The sequence below is a fragment of the Petaurus breviceps genome, unplaced genomic scaffold (assembly GCF_028583685.1).
Source record: "Petaurus breviceps papuanus isolate PSGF00001 unplaced genomic scaffold, PetGlider_PUasm1.0 90808, whole genome shotgun sequence".
Lineage (NCBI taxonomy): Eukaryota > Metazoa > Chordata > Mammalia > Diprotodontia > Petauridae > Petaurus > Petaurus breviceps.
Genome location: NW_027187349.1, coordinates 6,578,181 through 6,602,135, shown reverse-complemented (window position 1 = coordinate 6,602,135; position 23,955 = coordinate 6,578,181). Strand labels below are relative to the sequence as shown.

Here is a 23,955-nt window from a genome sequence, read left to right as displayed (position 1 = left end):
TAAATAGAATGACCATATTCTAATTTGTAGCACAGTAGCTATTTTTAGTTTTTGTTATTACTGTTGTGGTTTTTTAGTTATCTGTCTTATTTTATATTTCAGGTTACAGAGCATGTCTTATATTTACATCTTCCCTAGCACCTAACACAACGCCTTTTATATCATAGTCAGTAAGCCAATGTCTGTTGAATTGACCTGTTGAAAAACAGTGGTGACTTTTCTCCTTTTTATGGGTGCAAAATCCTATTATTCATTGTTTAATTTCTTAACCCTCATGTCCTTATTCACCCTACTTCATGTGTTTAAAATTTCTTTTATATATGCATATATATACATATACACATACATCTATGTACACATACATAGAGATACAGACATATATATATATATATTTTTTTTCCCTTTGGTCTGGAAATATGATCTCATTGGTGCAAGGATTTCCTAGTAAGGACATTCACTCCACCAGTGCAGATGAGCAACTTGTCTATAACTTACAAAGTATGTCTTGGGGGACACTGAAAAATTAAATGATTTGCTTATGATTGCAGCACAGAGGAGAGAGAATCAGAGGTGGGAGTTATCTGTACTCTTAATCTTGACTTCCATTCACTGCCTTTCATATACACATATGTGTGCATGTACGTGCATATGTATTTGTATGTATGTATACATGTGCATGTATATACACACATATATATGTACACACACACATACACACATATACATAAGCAATAGTCCTGGGAGTAAAAAAACAGCAACAAAGACATACAATACCCATTTATGGGGACAGAAAGACAAGGAGAAATTTGTAGTCCTTTGTTTATTTTTATTCTTAAGAATTTAATGCTTTCTTCCCTCCACCCCTCACTAAGATATTTGGGAACATCATATGTTTTAATAAAACCTGGGATTGGAATTGCAATAGAAAACCACCTATTTCATAAGCTTTAGTTAATCAATAATAAAGAATTAATTGGTAATTGATGTGTAAAAAAGCATCTCCTGTTTAGCATAATTTGTCAAAATAAGGTGCTTTTAAAATTCAAAATGTCCATTTTTAAGAGATGCATTAAACAAAACTAGGGTAAAAGTACAAAGATGAGAAGGGTAAAGCAGTATACCAATAATGAAATATACCATATTTAAGAGAAAATGTATATTAGTAAAAATATTTTGCATGGAGTCAATTATCTCCTCTTTCTAAGGCAGAGACATGCAATTAGTGACCTACTAAAGGCTGCCAATTACTTTTTTCAGTCTATCCTCCTTACCCACCTTTGACACTGTTGACGGCCTCTCTTTCCTCCTTAAAAGTTATTTCACTTTTGATTTCTATGACCCTATACCCATTTATCCTCTTATCTATTTTGATGGAATTTCCTTTTTTTCTCTTTCATCTTTTCCCCTCAAATGTAAGTATTATCATTTTAATTTAACAAATATTAACTGAGAGCCAATTTTAAGCAAAGCATTTCAATATAATGACAAAAAATAAGACGGCTTCTGCCCTTGAAGAATTTACATTTTACAATGGCAAGGGTTCTTAATCTGGGGTATATAAGACATATATTTTTTGGGGGAGGGGTGTGAAATTGGGTGGGAAAAAAATTGCATCTTCATTTTCACCAGGTACCTTTGGTTTCCTTTGTAATCATATATATTTTATTTTATACATTTAAAAACACTATTCTGAGAATAAGTCTACAGCCTTTCCCCTAACAGAGAATGACACATAAAAGGTTAAGAACCCTTATACCAGGGTAATAAAAGTACATAAAATAGTGAATACAAAGTAATTCAAGGAGGTAGAGAACAATATTTACTGGGAGGGAGACTGGAATCAGGAAAAACTTCATGAAGGAAAGAGCATCTGAGTTAAAATTTAAAGGTAAAAAGTCTTCAGGAGATGAGAAGGGATTTCATTCTAGATGTGAAGAAGAGTTTATTTAATATGCCTGAAAGGAAAAAAAAGGAAATAAGGCTGGAAAAGAAGATTGGATACCGGGTTTGGCGGGTTTTAAATGTAAGGCTGACAAGTTTTTCTTTATAATAGAGTCAATAGTGAACCATTATATACGAGGAGAGTACAGCAGATCATTTGGACACTGCGCATGATAGATCCCAGAGGCAAGAATGGGCGTAGGCTTCTCCCTTGGTGCTTTTCTTCTTTCCAAACATCTCTCTATGTTCTCCCCCCTCAGCTTCAAATAGTATCCCCATCTGGATGATTCCTTAAATCCAGGTCTCTTCCACGCTCCATTTTGTCACTTGAAACTTTCACTGGACAGTTTGACCTGGATATTTCATAGGTACCTCAAATTTAACATGTTTAAAACTAAATTCTTCATTATCCTCCTCAATCCTCCAGCCCTATCCAAGACAATTCCCCAATAACTCCCATATTTCTGTGGATAAATAGTACCACCATCCTCCTAGACAACCAAGATTGACATTTCAATCTTTTATTTTACTTCTTTGTCATTCATACTTAATCATTTGCCAGATGCTGACGACTGTTACTTCACAATATCTTTCATATAATCCACCCCTTTGTTCCCATTCTGTACTACCTTCACACTATTTTAAACTATTAACTTCATGCCTAGTTTATGATAATATCCTCTTCATATATGTCCATACACATAATACATATTATCATATATTATATACATATACACACATAAAATATGTATATATAAAACAAACTCCAGTGGTTCCCCAAAGTAAAAAACAAAGTAAAAACCTATAATCACAGGAATTGGATCTGAAAAGTCCCTTAAATGTCATTTAGCCCAAGCTTTTTACTTTACTGATGAAGAAACTGAAGCTTAATAAGGTAGAAAAACTTGCCCAAGATTCACGAGGTAGTATCAGAGTATATTAAAATTTGAGGGTTTTTTTTACTTCAAATAATGTGCTCTTTCTGCTTCTTGCCTAACGCAAATATCTTGCTTTTTCCCTTATCTTTCATTATTCCACAACTAGATTCTAGCCAAATTATACAAGTCACAATTCCCAGTACATGACTTGTTCTTTTCTAACCCCACCTCCACGTATACTTGAAATGTCCTCCATTGTCAGCTTTGCCTGTACCTGTCTTCGTCATCCTTCAAGGTCTAGTTTAAATGTCTTTTTTTTCATGAAGCTGCCTCCCTGATCACTCCAGTCAGAAAAGATCTCTTTACAGAAAGAATTCCTGATAATTTGTGTGTGTGTATGCCATGTTATCCTGTTGCCCCACCTGTTCCCCTCCACTGTAGGTGAGCAGCTTTTCAGTTCACCTTTCAGAAGGTAAGCTAACTCAGTTTAGGTAGAAATGCTTTCCTTGGAAGTATCAGAAAGACAAACCATTTACTGTTTGGCTCAGTAATGAAAACCTATGAAAGTTTAAAATATTGCTTCATCGTACTGTTGGGTCAGACAATAATTTGTATGACTTTGGGCCTAAAAACCTTTGTTAAAAACATTTTTCAAATTCTTTTTTTTTAAATGTAGTTAATTCAGATCTTAATCCAGCTGCCTAGGAGACATTCAGAAAATGCTTTTAGCCAAAGTAAACGATAACAATCTAGCAATTTACACCATTTTGAAAAGTAACAACACTGACCTTTGACTTGGAAAAAAAACCATCATTAAATATAGCCTAGTTTTTCTGCACATTCTAAACAGCCTTCTAGCAGTTATAAGTGGGCAATGGCACCAAACCTTTCATTTGCACTCTAAATTTTTCACATTGAAAAGAATTTATAAAATGCTAAAACTGACAATCTCATCATTTTATAAATAATTTAAAAATTGTAAATATCTTTAATATTAGAGAATCACAAATCTATTTGTTTATTCTTTCTAATTTATAAGAAAAAATGGAAAAGCAGTATGGTATAATGGGTGGAAAGACAACTTTTGAGTCAGGATGATATAGTATCAGTTGTCACCTCTAAAACACATCAGCTAAACATAGGAGGCAAATAGATGGCACAATAGATAGAACACTGAACCTGGAGTAAGGAAGACCTGAGTTCAAATGTGGCCTCAGACACTCTTTTAGCTGAAGAAAATGGCACATCACTCCAGTATCTTTGTCAAGAAAACCCCATGGACAGTATGGTTCATGGAGTCACAAAGAGTCAGGCATTATTGAACAACAACATACTAAACAAACCATTTAACAACTCAGTGCCCTAGGCAACTCTCTAAAAATATGTGTTGGAAAAGATGCACAGATCTTGCAAGAGGGAGTTTCTTCACTAGGAGTCCCTTATAACAACAAAGGCCAAAAAAGTGGGAAAAAGGAGAATAAATCATACTTTTAAAAATTGAAATTCACTTACATGTACAGAACAGAAAAAGTTAAGTTTAAGAGTATGATCTAATTGGTTTTTTTATTTTTATTTTTTTGCTTTTTGGAGGGGGAAAGGCAGGGCAATTGGGGTTAAATGACTTGCCCAAGGTCTCATAGCTAGTATGTGTTAAGTATCTGAGGCCGGATTTGAACTCAAGTCCTCCTGACTCCAGGGCCAGTGCTCTATTCACTGCACCACATAGCTGCCCCACAGTATGAACTAATTAAAGAAATATATTGAATATGATTATTGGTAGATATAAACAGAATAATCCATGGTGTATGGGAAGAACATTGGATATAGAGTCATAGAACCTGGGTTCACACCTTGGTTTTACCACTTACTACACTTGAAGTCTGTTTAAATTCTCTTTCTAAAGCTGAATTTTTTAAATTTTCTATTTCTTGCCTTGTTAATCTCATTGAAATTTTTTTTTTGGGTACAGATTCATCCATGTAATTTAATTTCAAATAATTGGGCAGATTGACTTCTCTTACTCATCTTTTTTTTCCTCTCCATTACTTATGAATTCTTCCTCATTTTTAATGTTGGTAATTTAGTAATTGGCTAGCTCTTGATTATAAATAGTTTTGATTATATTAAATGATAATCATTTTATTCCTAAACTGCTATTGTGCTAAAATAAATTAGGGATGCACTCTTCTTAATTTAATCACTTAGTGGTTTAATTATTTTTTATTTTAAGATTTTTAATTTTGTTTATATGCTCAATTATTTCTCTTTATCTTTGTCTATCTCTTTGCTTTTCAAAATCACTACTTTTATACTTGTTCTGGGATTACTATTTTAACTAGTTTGTTGATCTAGATGTTGATCTAGTTAAGTCTTGAAACTTGTTATTCAGTCTTTTAGTTGCATCATGTGTTTTCAATTATTCTTATACTACTGATAAAGTTTCTGAATGCTTTTGGCATGCTGGCTTTAAAAAAATTCTTATTACTTTTAGTGATGTATCATTTAATATATAGCAGCTATTTACTGGATTCATCAACTTGGTATTGTTAGATAACCATGTGCCTCAGGTCATCCTTCTCCAGGACTTTGATACTTAGCTCTACCAGTCTTAAAACCAATAATCCTTTTCATTGTTATTTTTGAAGCTCTGAAACAGTAATATATGATTATCAAATGCACAGCGACTGTTTTATGCAACAGATTTCTTAGTTGTTATTTTTTAGTAGAAGGTAGTGATAAGTAGAGTAGGTAGCCATTGTCTAACATTACTTAACATTAAGATTATGGAATTATAAAGGTTTAAAATTGGAACAGTCCTTACACATTACTTAGTGCAATCATCTCGTTTTGCATATGAGGAAATGGAGGCCCAAAGATGTTAGAAGCTTATATCTATTACAGCTAAGTATTCAGTAAAAACATATAACTAGGTAAGGAAAAAAGAAATCATAAAAAACAAAATACAGTCTTGATTATATAAAACCTAAAATGTTTTAAAACAAAGTCATTATTATAAGAAGAAAAGACACATATTTGGAAAATATTTCCATTAAATGTCTTTGATAAAAGTATTATGTCTAAAATATATATTTTAATTGACCCCAAAACCCAAGATAAGGGCTATTCCCTAATAGACATATGGTCAAAGACTATTAACAAACTTTTCGAAAAGAGAAATGAAATTAATCAATACATGGATGTAATATTAAAAATAAAAAACAGAGGAATGCAAATTTTAATAACCCTAACATGTTACCTCACCCTTTTTAGTGAAAAGATTAAAAAAGACGGAAAAATATTGGTAGAATGTCTTTTAAGAATGTCTTTTAATCGTCATTCACTTATTTTAATCATGTCCAACTCTTTGTGACCCCGTTTGAGGTTTTCTTTGCAGAAATGCTGGAGTTGTTTGTCATTTGTTTCTTCAGCTCACTTTATAGAGAAGGAAAATGAAGCAAACAGGGTTAAGTGACTTGACTGGAGTCACATAACTAGCAGGTATCTGAGGCTGAATTTGAATTCAGGTATTCATTACTCCAGGTCTGGCACTCTACCCACTATGTCACCTAACTGCTACTTTTAAGAATACAAGTATGCTAATTCAGTGTTAGTAAAGATGTGAATTGGCTTTATCATTCTGGAAAACAATTTAAGATAATATGAGAAAAGTTACTAAATTGTTCAGACCTTTTGACCCATAGATTGTAATAGTGTAACTAGGCCACAAGGAGTCTGGCATCTAGAAAAAGATGTAGGGATACAAAAATGTCCTTAGCAGTTCTTATGAAAATAAGAAACTAAAAACAAAATATTATATGAATACAATGGAATATACACTATAAGGTATAATAAATATAAAGAATTCAGAACAATCAAAAGAGTTGTATGAAGTGATAGAGAATGAATTAGAGCCAAGAAATACACACACATATATACACACATATGTATGTATATATATATATATAATAACTTCAACAATATTGTCAACAAGTCAATATTTAGAGGCACTAAAATGTGAGTTGAATAAATGGTTTATGCCAATATCATGCTTTCAAAGTTAAAGAACATTTACCCTCTTTCTATTAACAAATAAGTAAACACAATTTTTAGGGAATTTATTATAAAGATGTTTTGTTACTACTTTAAAAATATCTTTATCATTAAAATAAAATGTATAATTTTTTCAAAATCATCTGTATATAATTCAAATCAGTAAGTGATAAAAGTGAGAATATACTTCAATCTAAAAAATTTAAACAAGTTCTCAATATCAAAATTTTAAAAATAAAAACCATTTTCCTCCAAATGTAAAGTTACTACTCCTTAAAAAATGTAAGTGAAAAAAAATTGTTCTTATAATAAGGTCAAAAGGAATCAGAAATCTTACTCAATCAGCATGTTAATTCCTTGCCAAATACAGGAACAGAGAAACAAAATTTCAGGTACAAACTCATTTAAAAAACATAGAGGAGGAAGAGGATAGAAATATTATAAATAATCTCATTAAATGGTAAAAAGCGATTGAGGAGTACATTAATTTCTGGAGAACTTTTCCTAAACTTGAACCAGATCATCTTGACAACAACTGCATTTAGTACTAGACAAGAGCAAATAGTTGCAAATGAAAGAAATCTTGAATTTTTATGGTTTTATTTTCAGTGATGATGATGGTAGAACCACAAAGTTTGGACTTTTACTTCAGTATTCACTGATATTCCATGTAAGGAAAGAATATTGACATTGATGAATATGAAGGTGGAATTGGTGATTGAACCTAACTGAAAATATATAATGGAAACAACACAATTTTTAAATTCCTCAGGCATCAGATTGGGAGATTTGACAAAAAAGAAACTTTTTCCGAGCAGAAAAGTGTGATAGAACAGACATCAGCAACCACTAACTCATATATTTGCTTTTGATTCTCTAGAAAATCTTTCTGAGACTAGTTTATATAAGCATGGAGAATAGTTTTGATGAAAACAGATTTGATATAATCAGAATTTTTATTTTCTACCAGAACGTCTCTATATCTATGGTTATACAAAAATCATGGAAGAAACATTTTTTTCAGAGTTCAGTCAAGGCCATGAGAGCAGGTTCTTAACTCTATTAGGCCAAGTAAATTTACAAAGTCAAATGAGGGTAAGACTTTTTCTCCACCCCCCACCCCTTTCTCTGTTGTCTCACCTAATCACAATTTTCAAAGATCCCATAACAGAGGTATGTGACTGAAGTTAATAAATGATGCCTTGTATTCCTACCAATCACTATCTTACACTGCCTGGGAAGTGAAGAAATTAGGGAAACATCACTGACATGTCAGGAGTTAAGAAATTTCCTGTATGTAAAAGGGAAGCTGGGAAATTATTTTTCTTTTCTCCTGCTCTCCCTGAGTGTTGATCTGACACCATTTTCGTTCAGCTAGAAAGGAAATGGAGACTTACCATAAGACAAGGACCAGATATCATGCATTACCTCTTTGCAGTATCATTCAGTATCTACCTGAAACTGATTCCTATTGCAGATATCTATACTTATGCCAAAGTGGTACATAGCAGCTTAGGTGGAAAGAAGAAAAAATATGAAATCATCTATTTTATTTACATGGCGTATTTTTCTTCCTATCCCTACTTTCTGGTAAATATTACAGAATAATGAATTAAAGGCATTTCATCTGACTTTAACACATTGCATTGTATTACTCAAAGTATAATAAAGAGTTCCTTGGAAGTCAAGGGGATATTTGCAATTCTGAACAACTAATATGTTTTGTAGAAATTACAAGAATTATAAGGATTTACTATTCACATGATTTATGTTTATGGTATATTTATGTGTATAGTATATTTGCATATAGCATGATTTACTATATACACATAAATTTTGATTGTAAAAAGATAAATTATATGGTTTTATTTTATAAAAACTTTATGTTCTCTTGTTATTATTGAATGACTACATATATTTTCCCTATACAGCCCATCTGTTTGATTTTATGGTTATGATGAGATTTATATCTATATGGCCAAAACATTCTAAAAGGAACATCAGGAGATTCCATAGTAACTCTTTAGGATAAATTGCTATATGTTTTTAATATGGAGCTTTGTAAATGTAGCTTAATTTAAAGACTGAAAAATCTCGAAAGGGAAACTAAAGACGTGTTGAAGTACAGAAGTTCCTAGGCATTTTAGATTGTCACCTCATTGAAAACTCATACTAGATATATACCATTCATTGAATGAGATAAACCTTGGAAAGGACACTCTGTGGAGTTAATGACTTCATAATCATGGGAAAGTCTATGTTGCTGAAAAAAGAAATGTTCAGGTATAAGTGCCAGAGAAATGAAGAAGGTCCTATTAGTCCAATCACACTTAGTAGGGTACAGACTGCTACTGTTGTTTGCACATATTATTTGCCCCCATTTCATTTATCTGTCTTTTCTATTACTTTCAAAGAAAATCTTCTGTATTTTGTTATTCACAGAAAATGATGCTTCCTACCAAAAGGAATACCAACAAGAAATGACCCACGTCTTCAGAATCACTTTGGAGATAGATTAAAGAAATAAAGGAAGATGCTTACCTCTCACAACAAAGGTATTTATAAGATACCTTCCTCAAAGGAGATATTATTTGAAGATGGAGTTACATTTGTGAGAAATAAAAATATTGAAAGTATTGTTTTCAACAACTGTGATTTTACTAGGCCATAGAGTGTTTAGGTGAGGTTATGCTAAATAACAAAAGGTTTAAGTATATTGGAAAATATAGATTTGTATTACGAATTATGACTTTGTAATGACCATAAAATAATTTCATTAAAGACAGAAAACGTTTTATATAGTCTTACAAAATTCAAGTAACCTAGTAAAATAGGTTATGATCAAGGAATTATGATCAATATTAGATAAAAGAAAAATAAATCATCTTCCTAATTGGAACAAATTCTGTATTGTATGTTGGTGATAAATGAGAATCCTTTTGGCTTCAAGTATAACTTTTGCTTCAACTATAATTAAAAGAATGAGGTTTTTGTAAACAGAAATGTTTTGTTTTCCCAAACCCTAACACACACACACACATTCCAAATGAGACACTAAGTATAACATCATAATAGTCTTGTCCAAAAGGTAGCCATTTCATAGACTCACTGTATGAATATCGTATACATAGACACACCTAAGTAAATGGGTTTAATGTGACATTAGAGAAAAGATATATTTCAGTATAACTATTCAGATTCTATCAGGGTAAATTATACAATTTTGAAAGCTGTTTTAGTTACTTGATGTTCTATTCCCAATTATTTGGTAAATTCAAAACCATTTATCAAAGAGAAGCATAATTAATTAGACTTTCATAAAGAAGTCATACATGTACTTTGTTTTATCATATTTCCTTCATATTACATCCCTCTTTTTTGCTCTTAAGATTATTTTATTTCTAAAGAGCACAAACATAACATCATAAATTAGATTTTGATTACACCAATAGGCAGACATAAATTTGATTAACAGCTAGTTGGAATATCAGTTTTTTAGGAAACTTTGGAGGGGGCCAGGCTTTTAAAGGTGTGTTATGAAATAACAGCTGAAGTATTTTGTACTTCAGTAAAACACCATATTTAATGGAGAAAAAGGTTTAAACAGCCTAAAATTCTCTGTTTTTAATATTATTTTATCTGTTAGTTGAGTGAATTTGTCAGTTTGACAGTTTTACAAGAGATTCATGTAAAACTCAGAATTCATGAAGTGAAAGACCTTGAATTTGGGGTGGGGGCAGGGAAAGGAAATCTTTCTCAGTCCAGCAGCAGCTGGAGGATGTTGAGAGGCCTGGAAACTATCAGATGAAATCTTTGGACGGTGCTTATAAATCAAAACGTTATTTTTTATTATTAAATCATCGCAGGATGATGGACACAGCATTTCACTTGCCCCAAACCTTTCCGGATAACGACAGTCTGTTCACCTGTATCTTCGTGTACCCTGCCTGATTCGGAGTGAGTGCATTGAATTGAGGAGATTATCACTTACGACTGAATTTTTCATCATGGCTTTGACAGTGAAGCCGTCAGAAACCAGGGAGTGCGGCTGGTGCACCGGGAGTGGCTGTTGCGGCTGTAGTTTGGTCCTCTTCATCATCTTCTCTGGACTTTTATTTAGGTTCAGGGTCTCTTTTTCTGCCACCATCTTCCTAGGAAATGTCTTGTTCCCACATCCAGTGCTTTAAGAATGACTGGGCGGTGGAGGGGAAGGAGGGAGGGGCACAGCCGGAGTGGGGTTATGGAGAGTAAAAACGGCACTGTAATGGTAATAAATTAAGCCCTCCAGGTCCTGCCCGGGTTTGCTCCTAGTTCCAGCTGTTTAGCAGCTCCAAGGTGAAGAGGAAGTTTGGGGGAGGGGAGGGGCAGAAAGGGGGGCAGGACCGTATTCTGCAGCGGCAACAGGCTTCCAAAGGTGCTCAGCGAGGTTGCTAGGCAACGTATCAACATCGCAGCGGAACAGTCTCCCAGTGACGTAGACATTCGAGGCCGAGAGCTGGCAAAAGGCCTCGGGGCGGGGGCGGGGCAGGGCGGATTAGAAAATGAGCAGCAGGTTCCGCACTACATCTCCCAGAAGGCCTCAGGGATGTGTGTGGAGGTCTGCGCGTGCGCATTGCCTCCTCTTTACCCCTCCCCCCTCCCCTTCGAGGGCGGGGTAGGGGGGCGGGGACAGAAGGAGGAGGGATCTGAAGGCTTTAAAGCTGGGAAGGCTGGTTGTAGGAGGCGAGCCCGGGGCCTCCGGGCAGGCCTGTGTGCGTATGTTAAGCCCACTTCGTCTGTCCTTAGAGTCACCACCTGCCCTGTGACCATGATAGGTACGTGGGTGTCCTCCAGGTACAGCTGCTTTCCGCCGCCTCTTCCCTCCCCCACCAAGTGCTCCTTCTTTTCGCAGGTGTGAGACCCTGCTGGTCACTGTCAAGGACGGTCTGGGTCACCTAGTGAGGTGAGGGGTGCTCTGTGTCCCAGAGTCATGCCTCTACCTGTGGAGGCCTGAACATGAGATTTATTCTGGCCTCTGCCTTCCCAGGTGCGCCCCCCAACTGAGGATCGGAGTGTCCCCTTCCCCTGAACCCCCTCAGAGAGGCAGGTGGTGAGCGCACCCTTCCTTTCCCCCGTGGGTTGTGTGAGACGACCGCCCTCCTCCCTGCGAAAAGGAGACCTTCCAAAGAACGTTACTTTAAAAGTGCCCACTGGAAATTTACCCCTCCCGCGCGCCAGCCCTGCAAACCTTCAAAAGCTGTTGAGTTTGCTAAGGTCAAAGGCGCTCCAGGTTTTCTCATGCTCATATTTCCTCCCCATTGCCTAATTTGGCTTCCCTTCCCCCACCCGTACCCGCCTTACTCTGTCTGCAAGCAACCTTTGACCATCCTAGGGAAATCCTCTGAAGCACGAAAAGAAAGTGATTGGCATGCAGTGATGTCATCTGTGATGAGAAAGGTGGTTCTAAAGAGGTTTTTAAACTCCTTGGAGTCCTTGACTTGTTTTTCTTAGGGCCCTATTTTGAGGGAGTGTTTTGAAGTCTGGGACAAAATGAGAGATCATTCTCTCTTGAGATCTTGTGATAGAAATGGAAAAAGCTTTGAAAAAAACCAACTATTTTTAAAGTTAGAGGTTTTCTTAATATTAGGCAAAATAGCAAGGTGGTGGGTTTTTTTTTTTTTTACCCCTATGAATTTGCCCCTAAAAGTTAACAGAAAAAACATAAGCTTAGGACCATTTTTATTGGACTATCAATGACTTGTCGGAGCTAACGTTCAGGGTTTTATGGAATTGGTTTTTGGATTATTGTGGCACAATGAATATTACTGATACAGTATCTTTAATTGTTACAAGTGAATATTTGGAGCCTGTTCCATCCATAAATGTTCAGAAAACATATTACTGTGTTTATGTGTGGTGCTTGTTTATTTTTACAGAAGCAGTCGCTTCTTAAACATTTTAATTGTCTTATAAAATTAATGATACAATGAAAAAGAGTATTCTTCCTGTCGTTGAAGAAATAAATCCCTGAGTATCACATTCCTTGGGGACTACATAGAAATAGGTTATGTTGAGTTTTGAAATTCTGATGGACCCCCGTTGGTAGTCCTTTCCTTACCCCTTCTAACTTGGTACTTCTTTCAGTCAGTGACCCATAGAAATTAATGCATGAAAAATGTTGATAATAGCACTCAGTTATATATGACTCTTTAGAGTTTACAAAACACTTTCCCCACTAATACCCTGGGGTAGTGTTAATATGAATGTTCTGTTTTATAGAGAACCAGGAAGATAAAGTGACTCCCATTGTCTTGAAGCTAGCAATAGAACTGGGATTAGAAACCAGTTTTCTGAACTCCAAGGCCAGCATGTAATTGTCACAAACCAGATAACCTGATGTTTATACAGATCATGGGGCAACATGCAAACATTCGCAAAAGCAAAAATCAAAATCTAAAGAATAAACATTTACAATAAAATTCACTTAGGGAAAAAGTCAGGGAACAGGGGAAAAGAAACACCCGTGCACTGATTAGGAAAGTTTGGATTACTTGGTCTAATGTATTTTAGATAGTTTCCGGATTTGGTTATGGATTGCCATACATTTTTGTGCTTTTTAATTAGTAACCTTTCCACTGTACTCCATTACTTTATGTTTCAGTGAATAAGGTCATAGATTCATGACCACTAGAGCATATGACCTGGTAAATTGTAACAATACAAAAGGATTCTGAATATGACCCAATGAGGGACTGTTTATCTGTATCCTGGGGATCATCCTATGTTAGAAAGTTGGCTATAGATTGATCATCTTTGTTTGGCTAAAGAGGCTAAGACTAAGTCATGGCTCAGTGGGAAAAAAAAATGTTGAATTTGAAGTCACAGAACCTGAGTTTGAATCATAGCTCTGCTTCCGAGAGTCAGTCATTTAAGTTACCTGGGCCTAAGTTTCCTCTTGTGTAAAACTGGAGGAGTTGGGCTGGAATATCTTTGAGGTTCTCTGCACCTCTTCATCTATTATCCTATGAAATCAAGGTTTTAAATGACTCCTAGAGGAGTTGTGAAAAGCATCAATGGAAGGAAGACCCCATCAACAAAATTTCAGGACCTTGAAGTAAGGAAAATCAGCAAGTTTGAAAATAGCTATGCATATGTATGCTTAAAATAATTACATATAATTTTTAAATAGTTATATGTGCATAAGTACACATATATAACTATTTAAAAATTATTATAGTTGGCTTCATTCTAAGGGCTTCATTTAACCACAGATTATCAACTAAGAAGTGATTGTGTAAAAACAAACAGTACTTAGATAAAACACAGCCTATAGTGTGCTGGTGATTTGGGGAAACAAGAAGTGAGTACCATAGTTGATGCTTTGATTAGATGATTTTGTGACCCTCACTAATGACTGGTGCAAATGCCTCAGAATAGGTCTTTACAAGTTTATTTTTTAACATAACAATGGAAAATAAATGATTAAACACTGGGAAAGAGGGAACATGTTGTCAAAGAAAGTGATAGAATAAGGAGTCGTGAGACACAAGTTGAAATCTTGGCCTACATAGTTATTGTTGTATAACTCTGGGCAAATTACTTATTTTTCCTGAGTTAGTGGTCCTCATCTGTAAATTGTCCATGTTACTTGTACTGTCTGTCTCTTGGGAAAAGCATTTTGTAACCTTCTTGTGAATTAATTGACATATATAAAAAAGCCAAAAGGGCATCAGATGATAGAATGTAGACCACAGACTTAAATGATGTATAAATTTTTGTCATAATGTAGCTGTATTTCTGTTATTATAAGAAAAACCATGGAGTGATTTTACTGTAGGTCAGTAAACCAAGGAATTTATCTTGGTGAACATGATGTATACATATACATATACATACATATATACGTATACAAATATGTATACATATACATATACATGTATGTATTTGGAGGGGGGAGGGCAGAGCAATTGGGGTTAAGTGACTTGCCCAAGGTCACATGGCTAGTGTTAAGTGTCTGAGGTCAGATTTGAACTCAGGTCCTCCTGACTCCAGGGCCAGTACTCTTTTCATTGTACCGCCTAGCTGCTCCCTACATGTTATGTTTTTTTAAAAATTCTTTTAGGAGCTCAGAAATTCTATGTATTTTTTAAATCATTGAATCAATTCTGCATATTTTTTACATTTAAATTGAAATCCTTTTTCTCATAAAAATGTTCTTTTTAGGCTTTTTTTAAAAGTAGAGAGTTGAGAACACAATATTTTACTTAATAATTAAATCTAAAATGAATTGATGTAATTTTGTGGTGGTATAGATGAAAATGAACTAAATCCATTACTATTTTATGCATATTGAAAATTTTGTATTTTGATTATTTATGTAGGGTGGAGATACCGTCTGGTAGAGAGGTTTGTGCGTTTGTGATTAAATGTTTAGAGCCAGAAAAAAACATTTCAGCCTTCATCTAATGCAAATCGAGGACTTGGGTCAAGAAGATTGCAGAGGTATAGTATGGCTCCTTGGAGCTTTGCCAGTGGCAATTATACAGCCATGGACTTGGACCCTTAAATGACTGTGCCACTGTGCACCCTCTTTAAAACTTTTTCCAATAATATCTTTGAAAAATGCTAATATATTATAGTTGATAATAAAATATTACGCTGTGCACATGTTAAATAGTACTGTAGTTACATCACAAAATTATTGCATGGGAAGAGACTTTAAGATATCATTTAGTTTATGCCCTGAGCTTTTAGGAAAGATGGCATTTAAACTCTCCTAGATGGAAAAGAACCTCATTTTAGAAAGAATGGATTTTAAAGTTGAGTGACTTCACAACAAAGATAACCCAGACCAACATCTCATTTTCACATCTAATGTAAATTCTCAGTACTTCAGTTTAAGCAGTTTTTCCTCTTTGTCCTCAACAGAGACAAAATTGCTGACCATCCTCTCCATAATAACACTTTACACATTGCTTTTCTTAAAATAGAGCACACTTACACTTAAAAGATAAGCTTCAGCCAAGCCAAGCTATTTTAGTCTTATCCCTCAGAAACCCTTATTTTCTAATACATTTCTTATGTATCTTATTTGAGTTTTTAAAATTTATCTCATGTCTAGAAAATACCTAGACAATTAAAAAACATTTAAAAAAAATCATTAGAATCTTGGATAAAAAAATGTATTGAGGTGGTATGAAATAAGGAAGCATGGGGGAGGCTTAAGTTAAAACAGACAGGGTATTAGTTGGCATCCTAGAAAGAGAAATGCCATTGGTATGCAGATAAATTTAAACAAAATTATGTTTTCCTTTGTTCTCTAGAATAATGTCTCATTTTTGATGCTGCCAGTTATAGTCTTTTAAGGGAATAGTCAAGAAGGATCAGGGGTGGGGAAACTCCACTTTGGAGGCCACATGTGGCCTTCCTTCCTTCTAGGTTCTTCGGTGTGGCTTTTTGACTTGAGTCGAAGTTCTACGGAGTAAATCCTTTTATTAAGGGGATTTATTTTGTAAAGTTTTGATTCAGTAAAAAAGGGCCCAGAGGGTCACTTGTGGCCTTGAGGCCATAGGTTCTTCACGCCTGCAAGCTTTATCACTTGACTTGATATAGGGGCAAAATGGGGGTGAGGAAGACCAATCTGTCTTCTGATACCAACTTTAAACCCAAAAAATAAACTTCTGACATACCCATTCCATTAGTGGAATGCTGTTATTGCACTGAACTGCCTTCTCAGAACCCAGGTTGGCTTTTCTGACTCAGTTTTCTGGTCTAGTTGCCAGTCTGTTTTAAATGCAGTTATGGTTCTCCCTTGGACTGTGATTGATGTTTTAAATGCTCTGACCTATTCATGTTACAAAAACAAAATTTTTACTTAAGTCAGTGAGAAATTGTGCTTTTGTGAGAAGTATGGGATCAGGTTTGAAGAGATGCTTAAAAAAATGAAGCAGGGCAGAAAAACTTGAAAAAAAAATGACCCAGAAAAATGAAATTGTTTAGGTAATAAATCTTTCCTACCTGTAGTGGATAGTATTTTCTTACACATTTCTATCAGCAAGAGCTTCAATATGGTTTCCATTAAAAAAAAATCTGACTTAAGACACGAAGACAATTTTTGCTATATATGTTGTTATACTTTGCTTAAATATTTGAATGATATATGTGTGTATGTTTGTATTGGTAGTTAAAACTAATTCCAGAAATTTACATATATATATTTTTTCTCTCCTTACAAATAAGTATTTCCCCAATTGTTTTCAAGTTGGCTTTTTTTTTTATCTTGAAATGACGGTATTAATTACTGAAAATTAATATCTGGTAGTTGAGTGAATATCTATCTGATGTTTGCCATACTACTTTAAAAAAGTATAGGTAAATTCTCTGTCATTACCCATAGTTTAGGATTTAGAAGATCATATTGAAAATGGTGTACAATAGAGCCACAAAATAAGTTATGATGACTTTTTGCATGGAATATCGTATCCAAGTGTATCACAATTGCGTCCTCTGGCTTAGTTCTGTTGATGGCAATCAGTAACTTGGTAGCTAAAATGGTACTGTTTCTTGTAATTTTAGACTTTTTTCTAAGGATTTTTGAAAACCTATAAGTTTACACTTTTATGAAACTTGATAGATGTCCTGCTTTGCGGCAGCTAGAAGGCATAGTGGATAAATACCTAGATGAACTTGGAATCAGAAATCAGGAAGACCTGGGTTCAAATACAGCCTCAGATACTTTAGGCAAGTTTTCTCAGCCTCAGTTTCTCTATCTCTAAAATGGGAAAAATAATAGTACCTGCCTGCTAAGGTTGTTGTGAGGATCAAATATGATAATATAAAGAGTTTTGTAAACCATAATATATAAATTATTATATAAGCCATATAAATGTTAGCTATAATAATAATAATAATAATAATAATATTGATTGAAAACATAGTGACAGTCTCCGAGTTGAAATCTGTTTTTTGTCACGTCTAAAGTTGTGTCTGTCTTCAAATTTTCTTTCAAAGATACAAAAATATTTCTCCTGATTTTGAAATATTTCATACTTGTGAAAAGAAAATCTATGAAAAATGGTTTATGATAACTTTTTTAACACTTTGGCCAATGAAATGGTTTCTCACCTTCTGCTTCTTTAGTCTTTGTGACTCACCTCTTTATCAGAGATGCCATTTTAACTTGAATTTAATAGATTTTTTTTAATGTTTGTAGCAATGTAGACAGTTTACCTATGTCTAAATTTTTGAATATTCAAACTGAGACTTATCTGAATCACTTGATTTATACTATAGTTTGCCATGACATATACTATATTTCACTTTATAGGATAGAATTTTTTAAATTGTCAAGGTCAATGAGTAATGCAACTGTTACAATATCAAATATTTTTATTACTACTTTGTAATACTACTATGTTAAATCACAACCTTTTTTATTATATAGACATTTTGCCTCTGTGAGATAGTCCATATATTTGACAAACATAGAAATAGAGTATGGTGCTATGTACTGAAGGGGAAGGAGATACAAACATATGTAAGACATAGCAATCCTCAAGGGGCTTGTTTACTCACAAATATCGTGGTATACTTGATATTCTAGGTAACTAATTAGATAATATGAGTGGGGAGGGACAGATTAGAGAATACCACGAGTTCTTCATGAGTGACTGAAAAGTATTGGTACCACCAACAGAATTAGGCAAATTAGAAGGATGACTCAATTGAGAGAAAAAAAGGAATAAATACAGTTATCCCTTCCACATTACAACTTTCCCCATTTGCAGTTTTGATGTATCATGGGTGAGCATAAGAAATCAAATGGAAATTTTTTAGAGTTTTGTGGAAGCTACAGACTACATGTGAAGGCCATCAGATAACAAAAAAAAAGCTTAGAAACTCAGAAATGCATAAAATATATACATAGTATTGTATAATACCAAGCCAAATTTTGTAATAAGGAACTGTAAAGACCCCGTAAAGAGAAAAGAAAAATTCAGACTTCTTCTCTGGTATAAAGGGAGGACCAAAAATTTTATGTGTATTTTCCATACCATGAGGGTGCTACACCCTGTGCCCCTAAGTCCTGCTATGTGGAATGGATAACTGTACATATGTCATGCTACTGTATAACAGTCGATCACTGGGTATTTGAGTGTCTATATAGATAACAATTTAGGAATTTTAGGAATAACAATTTAGATAACAATTAGGGGAGGACGATATATACATACATGCATATGTGTGTGTATTCCTGCTCTCAAGGAGCTTACAATCTCATCAAATAAGATATTGTGACATTGTAGGAGGTGCTGATTCGTCTGTCTTCTTTATTAGTCATGAACCTAGTCATGTAAAACATGAGTGTTAATCAAGCATTCAACCCTTGCTAGCCACAATCACTATCAATCTCCAGAATCACAGGTTTATAGGAGTTGTCAGCACAGGGTACAAAGTACTAACTATCACCATCCCACAAACACATCCAGAGAGAAAGAAAAAACCAAACTTTTAACTGCAAAAACCACTGACTTAACAAGCAGGTCACAATTATCCCAGTCTCCTTGCACTAGAGCTCATTCTTTTCAAATCCCTCACCCTTGGCTTTGTCTGTTAGTTGCATGACTAGTTCTCTCCTCAGATATACTTGCCTTTAAAGTTTCGCTATGTAACACAAGTGCTACAGCATAAAAATGACTAATGATGAAAGACGGTAGATGGTAAATGTCAAGTGAATAGTACATACTCTCAGAGCTATAGATTCAGAAGAGAGGAGGAAAGATACTGGAATGGGGGTGGTTTCAGAAGTCTTCCCAGAGCACCCTAGATATGACCCTTTTCGGTTTCCCAAGGGAGCTAGGGAACCCTTTCATGCTTAATAGCTACATTCCTGGACTTCTGACCAGGTTCACTCCTAGGGGAAAAATGACTTCTCAAGAGAGTTTGTGTACCTTTTTTCCATTGTCTTTGGCTGTTTATGCCCCATTCTAGAACAGTGGAAAAAATCAGATAAAATTTACTAAGCTAGGAGCTGGAGATAAAGGTAAGAAAGAATCCCTGCCCTCAGGGAACTTAAAATATGATAGGGAAAGACAATACACAAAAGGAAGCTCAAAAGGGGAAAATAGGAGGTAAGGTACCCAGGCATAGAGGCAGTGATGATGGAGTTGAAATCAGGCAGTTCAGAGGGTAAGAAATGATTAGATTAGGTATACAACAGCTACTTTATTTCCTCCATACAAAAGAAGCCCTTAGAACGCAAAAGACTTACAGTTGTGTGTAGGTGAAGATTTCCTATTCTTCTAGGAGGTTGATCATTAAAATACACATAATGGGACTATTGAATAGGTTTTTCTTCTTCTCCTCAGTTCTATACTGCCTGAACAAATTTACATTTTTCAACAGTTTAAGGAAGGGCTTGGGTTCATCCTTTTGTCAGTGGTCATCTAGGAGGAAGGAATAATTGCTGAAAATTCTTTCTGCTGCCAAATCAACTCCTGCTGTTGACATATAGGAGCAGTTGACCCCTCAAATTCATGAGTTTGTCTTCAAAACTAGAATGTCCTTTTCAGGATTGCTATTTGGATGTCTATGCTCAGGAAAGAAATACAAAGCAGAAAATTAATCCAATGGCCAGAAAACTGGGTTCAGACTCACTGAGGCAAAACATTCCGGTTCCCATATGTGAGCAATTATCAACTGGTCAGGGAGAAGAAGAGCCCGTATTCCCCCTTCTTTTACAGGAAGTCCTAGAGAGAGACTTCCTTATCACCTATTCAGAAGAAAGGTAAAATAGAGAGCAAGAGTGAAAGCTCTCTTTCCATTTACATTTTATTTAGTAGGAGGCTCCTCAACTCAGTTTTTTTTTTAAATTTTTGAGACATACTCCTACCCCTGCTGCTGTCACAGGAACCAAGGATTTTGTTGGATTACCCCAAAGCAGAAAGTATTCAGCACTGAGGCGGAGTACATGTGGACTTCTGGAAGGTGACTAGTTCCATACTTGTTGAGGCAGGTTGGGCTTTAGCCAGAGCAGATCAGGGGAAGGGGACCTTGAATACCCTTATTACACAGATAAGAAAATGGCAAGGGAGAATCAGTGACTTGTCCTGTAGCACATTTGAAATGTTAAATGTTAGGATCTGAATTGAGCTCTTCTGACTACAGTGCCAGTGTCTTGTACTATACTGCACCACTGATGTGTTTTAGCTTTATTAAAATTAAAAGCATTACTGAGCTTGAGGGTTGATCTATTGGAGAAAATTCTTGAGAAACAAAAACTTGCTTGCAAATACTGAGGGTCTTTCTATAGTGATTTTTAAAAATGGCTAAAATAAAAGAGGCAGCCTGGTGTTGTATAAAGACCACTGGAGTTAGACAATCTGGGTTTCAGTCCATGGCTCCTCCTCTTACTAGGGAAAGTCAGTTTGGCTGAAAGTGCTATGTACATGTACCTGCTTCCTCAATTCTCGTTCCCGTTGGTGGGCCAATTCACGAGTGTCATCATTGACTGCTACTCACAGAATTCTAGGCCTAATCCTTAAGGGCTGCTTTTTTAGTATTGTTGCTCATAAGCCTTGATCAGTGTATTTCTCCTTGATTAAAAACACGTAGCCTCAGTTAGCTTTGAGCAAGAGTATTTATTAAGATGGTATAGTAAAAATAGTTTAAAACAACAACAAAAAACCATTGCCCTTCCCTTCCCCAAACTAAAGATACATTCTGCTCTTGCCTTGTACATACAAGTTTCATAGGATCCAAACTTGTACATACAAATTCCATAGAATCCAAACTGAATAGTAATGAGGTACCCATTGAGAGAACATATGTGGCCAAGGGGCTGCCTCCAAACAAATTGTCTCTGAGGTTCTTTTTACCTTTCACAGTGTACTCACCAAGTTTTTCTCAGGTATAGTTTCTTCTAGGTACTAAGTGTCTGCCTTTCTAAAGTTCATGACTAGAATGACTTTCTTCGAGAGTCCCACTCTCAGAAGCCAATACGGTCCCCATGTTAATGTCTCTTTGCATGTCTGTAGGCATTTACTATGTCATTGGTGTCATTGACCAGTGCTACTCTGGTGATCATTGCTATTGCCTCTTATGGCGTTTGCTACCTACTCCGCTTGCCAGTGGGACCTCTGATGGGACCCCTGGATATACTGAATTTATCCTATTGCTTGGGTACTCCCCTCTTAGTATACTTATTTACCTAAGAACAAGAAAGAATAACTATGAAAGAAACTAAGGTGCTATCATATGCTCAAGGATAGGAAGTCAACAGGTGGAGCAATGTGGCCAAATGCCCCTCCTCTTTCCCCCCAAGCAGTTTTTAAAGTTGTCCTATTTAAGTCAACACTAGGAAGCAAAGAAGAGTGACAGACAGGTAGTATCTTTTGTGTGCACACTAAGCTCTGAGTTGGTACCTGCATGTCCAGAAACCATGAACTTCGAGTTGTACATATAAGTTCCTTGTATGATATACAAGGTATAAAAAGGTATATCTTTTTCACATATGTTCTCTTAGCTTGAGTTCAGTTTCTCCTGTGCTCTATATGTACTTTTGGAAAGATATGGTATGGGTCTTCACAGGAATATTTTGTACCAACTTTTCTCACTCTGTCATCTTAATATATAGCTTTTTCTAATTACTAGTTAAGGTTAGCTGGCTAAAATGATTCTCAGTTGATAAACTTGGGAGGAAGCAGACCAGTGGAGCATTCAAGCCAATGGCATCAAAGAATCATCCCAATTCCTAAAGAGTTAGTTACCCTTAGAATCCTGAGAGGAAGATACAGCCTTGCTCCAAGAACTGAAGCTCCACTCTGAAGGTAGGAATGTGATTAAGGATTCTTAGAGCCTATATGAGCTAAAATAGAAAAATGAATTTTGGATAATAACTGCAATAATAATTACTCATTTATATAGTGCTTTAAGGTCTGCAGAGTTGTTATAAGAATGTAAATTTTTAAGATCTTCCCTGCCCCTAGGCTTAAGTGCATCTGGAGCCTGTGGTGGGAGGCTTGTTTTTCAGGAGACACTTTGTGATTGGGCAGTGGGTCAAGAGGGTTGTTACATTCTCTGACACAGGAGAAGGCTATATGATCCCTGATGTGAGACATTGTTTTGGGGCTCACTTTGAGAAGTGTTGTGTGATTTGACCAGATGAGACTCTGGGCAGCCATTGAGAGTCCCCCTGGCTTTGAAAATCCAGATGTTGATGCTTCCCTCTCTGGTAACTGATTTGGTATGGATGTAATGGTTGGACAGTTGAAGGCCTGTCTGCTTGAAATGTTTCTGTCTGTATACTCTGAAGTTTGGGGTGCTGACCTTTTTCCCCTGAACTAGGTAAATGATATGTTTGATTGATTTAAAGCAAGATTGTTAACCCATTTTGAGTTACTTTCCTTCAGAAAAGCAGATCTAAGAATCTGTGTTGGCAGCCACCCTGGGGATGCTGGGGTGCTTGCAGCTACAAGAGTATGAATATTTCTTTTGATCTTCACAACTCTGGGAGGTTGTAGGTACTATTGTTGTCCCTATTTTACAGATGAGGAAACTGAGGCAAACCAGGGGTCTAGTGACTTGCCCAGGATCACAAGCTAGTATCTGAGGCAGAATTTGAACTTGGATCTTGCTGACTCCAAGTGCAATTTTGTACATCAGCACCTAGCTGTCTTATAGCATGTTTTATGGATTTTATGCATTTATATTCTAATTGTTATTTTAACCATTTGTGTAAATATCTTATTTCATTTACTCAGCATTTTATTCATTTTAGTGTCAAGCATCACAAAATACGAGAAATATAAAAAGTATTGCCAAGTATTACATTTGCTATTGTTTCTTTTGAGGATTAGTTAAGAGAGAAAAAATTTGTCAGACAAAACTTAAATTCCAGGGTAGTTGTCCTATGTGGCAAAAGAGCAAGAGTCAGACCCAATTTTGTAATCTGCAAAATGAACATAATAATACATAACTCCCAGAGTTGTGAGGATAAAATGAAAGTAGTGTGGACCATAGGTTGTACAGGCCTGGTATAGCATTTTCTGCTTCAAGGGCTATATAAATGTTAGCTATTGATGCTGTTGTTGTCATTGTTAATATGATT

At 35.4% G+C, this 23,955-nt stretch overlaps 2 protein-coding genes across 4 annotated transcripts in view; one reads left to right on the top strand and one right to left on the bottom strand.

Annotated features, from left to right (window-relative positions):
- The window catches only part of PACRG (parkin coregulated), a 647,482-nt gene extending 636,270 nt beyond the window's left edge, over positions 1-11,212 (bottom strand). Inside the window, exon 1 of the mRNA XM_069070397.1 lies at positions 10,861-11,212. Within this exon, the coding sequence (XP_068926498.1) occupies positions 10,861-11,016 (156 nt within the window). The 5' untranslated portion in view covers positions 11,017-11,212. The remainder of the gene's footprint in view (positions 1-10,860) is intronic.
- Positions 11,213-11,539: 327 nt separating this feature from the next.
- Positions 11,540-23,955, top strand: part of PRKN (parkin RBR E3 ubiquitin protein ligase) — a 1,996,139-nt gene continuing 1,983,723 nt past the window's right edge. For all 3 annotated transcript variants that reach the window (XM_069070393.1, XM_069070394.1, XM_069070395.1), the window contains exon 1: positions 11,540-11,683. In XM_069070393.1, coding sequence (XP_068926494.1) covers positions 11,677-11,683 — 7 coding nt within the window. In that variant the 5' untranslated portion in view covers positions 11,540-11,676. The remainder of the gene's footprint in view (positions 11,684-23,955) is intronic.